General features: G+C 37.5%; 1 protein-coding gene across 2 annotated transcripts in view; it reads right to left on the reverse strand.

Moving 5' to 3' along the window:
• The window catches only part of BPNT1 (3'(2'), 5'-bisphosphate nucleotidase 1), a 29,661-nt gene that overhangs the window by 4,397 nt on the left and 20,878 nt on the right, over positions 1–4,386 (reverse strand). The window contains exons 6-8 of one of the 2 annotated variants that reach the window (XM_012805888.2): positions 3,900–3,991; positions 2,770–2,814; positions 73–270 (exon numbers count right to left, since the gene is read on the reverse strand). In XM_012805888.2, the coding sequence (XP_012661342.1) occupies positions 73–270; positions 2,770–2,814; positions 3,900–3,991 (335 nt within the window). The remainder of the gene's footprint in view (positions 1–72; positions 271–2,769; positions 2,815–3,899; positions 3,992–4,386) is intronic. The other variant, XM_023513931.1, reaches the window with a different exon arrangement.

Here is a 4,386-nt window from a genome sequence, read left to right on the forward strand (position 1 = left end):
AAAAAAAAAAAAACTCCATCTTCCTTTAATATTCAGTTGCATTTTATAGCTGATCATAGACCTTATTCATACCTTATTTCCTGCTCCTCCCACTCGAAGCACATCATCAGGGTTCATAGCAGTGACACAGTCAGTGACCAGCTTGTTGTTATGGGATCGGGTGGTTGTGATAATGTGTTTCCCAGCCGGGACTTCTTTCAGTTGAAACCCAAAGGCACCTAGACCCAAAACTCCCCAGATTGTCCTCCCCAACACGGCATCTGGTCCTGCCTATGTAAATGAGTGAAACAACAATAAAGCTTGTAATCATTTGGAGAAAATGTTAGCCATAACATTAGCTTCATGATTTTTAAAAACTAAAAATGTGATAATGTTACAAAGTACAAGAACGATATTACTGACAGGGAACTTTTCCCGGGAAAATCAACTGATTATTCTCATTATTGTTTTGGTTAATAGCTTCAGGGGTATTGGAGAGAACTTTTTGTAATTTCCTGGAGTCCTCAGGAAAGGAAACATCATATACTGATTACTGTTTCTCTTTGAATCATCTCTTTTTTATATCTGAAAATAGCCATGGACAAAAGGAACTGTAGTCCTCAAGAAATGAAGCACCATGTACTGATTAGTACTTTTCATTATCTAAAGAACAATAAGAATCATGTTACTGTGGGAATAGGTAATGGTGAGAATGTATTTTGTTGCTCTAAAGATACAGCAACAAAATAGGCTGATAGACACAGAAGAGTAGCCATGGATAATGGGATTAGGATCAAGATTTTACTGATGATTACAGTGTAAAATGACAAAGATACTACAACCTATGCAACCTTAAAATCTGTATTTTTCTTTGCATAGTTCAAAGAATTTTCAAACACATTATTATAACTGTATACTTCATATAGGAAAAACCCTATTCTTTCAAGCATAGTTAAACCAATATATAAAATGATTAACAAAGTCATCGAAATGTGATTATATTAATACAGTAGACATAAATTATAGACATACAGACATATCTCTAACTGAACAACAAGCATGTACTGGGTACCATACTAAGTGCTTTACATGTATTACTTCATTCAATCCCCAAAGCCACCACATGAAGTATGTATTTTGAGGGGGGGGTGGATGGGGACAGAGTCTTGCTTGGTCACACTTGGTACAGTGCCGTGGTGTTATAGCTCATTAGTAGCTGGGACCTCCCAAGTAGCTGGAACTACAGGCACTCGCCACAATGCCCAGCAATTTGTAGAGATGTGGTCTTGCTCTGGCTCTGGCTGGTCTTAAACCTGTGAGCTCAGGCAAATCCACCCATCTTGGCCTTCCAAGTGCTGGGATTACAGGCGTGAGCCACTGTGCTCAGCCCCTGAAATATGTATTATCATACTTAAAGATGAGAAAAATGAGATTTGGAATCATTAAGCAATCTGACTAAGGGCCCTAGGCAGTTCAATAACTCACACTGGGCTTATCTGTGTTCAAAGACAATGTTCTTCATCACTAAATTAGACTGAGTTTATTTGTCAAAATGTTTTCTAACACAGGGTGCTGTTATAGTGAAACATGCTTATATTGCAGGTTAGGCTTCCTAGGAAACAGATTCTGAAACAGGTGGGATGGTCAGAGCAACCCCTGGAGAAGGGAGCAGGGGTGGGCAGAAGGAAAAATTAAGCAGTGATGCAGGCCCAGCAACAGCTACAGCTGCTGTGGAAAGCTCTGGAGCTAGATGGGCCCTTCAGGGTTATCCCAAAGTGGGATGAAATGCCAGGCCTTTATACTCGTGCAACAGTCAGACCTGGGAAATGGATTACATTGAGAAGAGGTGTGGCCCTGTGGGTGACAGCTCTCTGATAAAAAGATAGACTTGGGCTGGGCATCCATAGCTGAGTGGTTAGGGCACCAGCCACATACATGGAGGCTGGTGGGTTCCAACCCAGCCCAGGCCTGCTAAACAATGACAGCTATAACAAAAAAATAGCTGGGAATTATGGCCAGTGCCTGTAGTCCTATCTACAGGCTGAGGCAAAAGAATCACTTAAGCCCAAGAGTTGGAGGTTGCTGTGAGCTGTGACACCACAGCACTCTATCAGGGCGACTTAGTGAGACTCTGTCTCAAAAAAAAAAAGATAGACTTGGTTTCTTTGTACCATGCCATGCTGTTTCCTTTCTGTGACTACCAGCTTCAGTATTTGTTTAGAATTGAACTGTTAAGTCTTTTATGTAGCTCAAGAGAACTGTAAAGAGTAGTTGTAAGATAGTTAAGATTTAGACCCGAGTTTGAATCCCAGCTCTGTCATTTTCTAATTGGGTGACCTTGGGTAAGTTAATTGCCTCAGTTTCCTCTTCTTTTTAATAGGGATAATGGTTTCCTTAAAAGACTGTGGCATCAAATGAGATAATACATGTGCATCCCTTAAGCCTGGCAGCATACAGTGAGCTCTTAATAAGTTTTAGATATTATGATGACAATGATAATTATTTAACATTAAATCATTAGCCTGAAGGCTATCGACACAGCCGAGCAACTTTTTCTATTCTATTTTCTATTCTATTTCTATTCGTTGCAACAAATTTTAAGGCACAAGCAACAGAGAAGGAAAAGAGGATACAGTTTGTACAGAGGGCAAGGGGAGGAGTGCTGAAGAGGAGACGCAGAACAGGAGAAAAAGAACTATCCGTGGGTAGGCAATGACTCCTGGGGTACCACAAATTGCCCAGCTCTTTTTTACCTACTAGTGGAGCCAAAACCCTACCTATTTTTCTCACCTTTGCTTCATTCCTGTGCTCCCTTAACTTCTCCTTTTCATTGTTCTGTGGAAAATGAATATATTTTTTCTAATCTCAGAAAGAAAAAATGAAAATTATTAACAACTCCTAAGTACTAAGATTTCTTTTTTGATGAAAGGCACTATGCATTACAACGTTTTCTATGAATTAAATGCCCTTCTTTTAAGTAATTAAAGTTTACAGAAAAACCACAAACTTATGTCTGCATGTAATACTGCATGAACATTAAAGTTCTGTTACGTACGCAATTCAATATGAGAGGTCTTCCTAATAATGTATACTATTTTGCTAAATCCTAAGAAACACACAATTGTAAATAAAATTTATAATCATACAAACAGCAGGAAAAAATAATATATTAGAAGTAAAGATTAATCCTGCTTTTAACTCAAATTGGAAATTAAAAAGTAATCTCCACTCTGGTTACTTAGTTTCTCCAAAGTTCTATCAAGCTCACATTAATATAAATACCTATTTTATCTCAACGATTTCCTTTGAAACTTAATGTGATTTAGTGGTATATTCTTGCTCTGAAATTATTCTAATTGCTCTTTTGCTTCTAAGGAACACATTGTCTCTGAAGTATAATACAAAGTGAAAGCAGATTAAAAGAAACAAGAGAAAAGAGTGCAAGAGTGTATTTAGTTCTGCTGTCAAGACTCACTACAATTTTGGTAGTATGCAGCATTACCTGCACAACAACATGGCTAGCATCTTTTCTTGGTTGAAATGGTTCATGTCTTCAATGTGCTTCAAGGACCACCCATAAATCAGGGGTCTTGATGAACAAGCTAATCAAGAACCATATCAGTAATTCCCAAATTTTTGCATTTGAATCACAAAGAATACATAAAAACAGTACGTGTGATGCATACAGTATGTTAGTGTTCACTTGCATTTATATACGTATGCATTCCTGCTTCCAATGCCCCCTGGAGGTCCCAATTCAATAGGTCTGGGGTATGCCTTGGGAATCTGTATTTTGAAAAGCTCCCCAGATAATTGTAGATGCAAACAAGCTAGAAACCACTGGATTATATAATAGCAGGAATCATATAATACTATAATTATCTAATAAAACATTTCTATATCACTTAGAGTAACAATACCTGGTAGTTGTAATATGGCTGGTTAATAATTCCTGCAATGGCTTTTCCTTCATAAGCAATTCCAATAAGAACTGTTACATTGTCAAGAAGGCCTATAAAGAAGAAATAAATATCAATTCTATAATTGTCCCATATACTCATCATCAGTGTATCAAGTGCTCCAAGTTATTTCTACAGTGAAAGATAGAATTTGCAATGATTCATCCATGATCAATCCTACTTATAACAAAACGCACCAATTATAACAGTTGGACAGAGAGACAGAATAGGGGCTATACCCACTTAATTGAATTCATCATAATCTCATTAGTACAATTTGTCAACTAAACCAACTGAATATAGCAGCTGCAACTTTGCAACCATTATCATTAGACTTCTCTACGCCCCTCCCACCACCATCCAGATCATTCTTACCTATGGAATCACTCTATATGCTTTATATTGCTGGATTATTCTCTATTTTCTTTTCTTTTTTTTTTTTTTTTTT

Source organism: Otolemur garnettii, unplaced genomic scaffold (assembly GCF_000181295.1).
Source record: "Otolemur garnettii isolate 467f Iridium unplaced genomic scaffold, OtoGar3 scaffold00045, whole genome shotgun sequence".
Classification (NCBI taxonomy): Eukaryota; Metazoa; Chordata; class Mammalia; order Primates; family Galagidae; genus Otolemur; species Otolemur garnettii.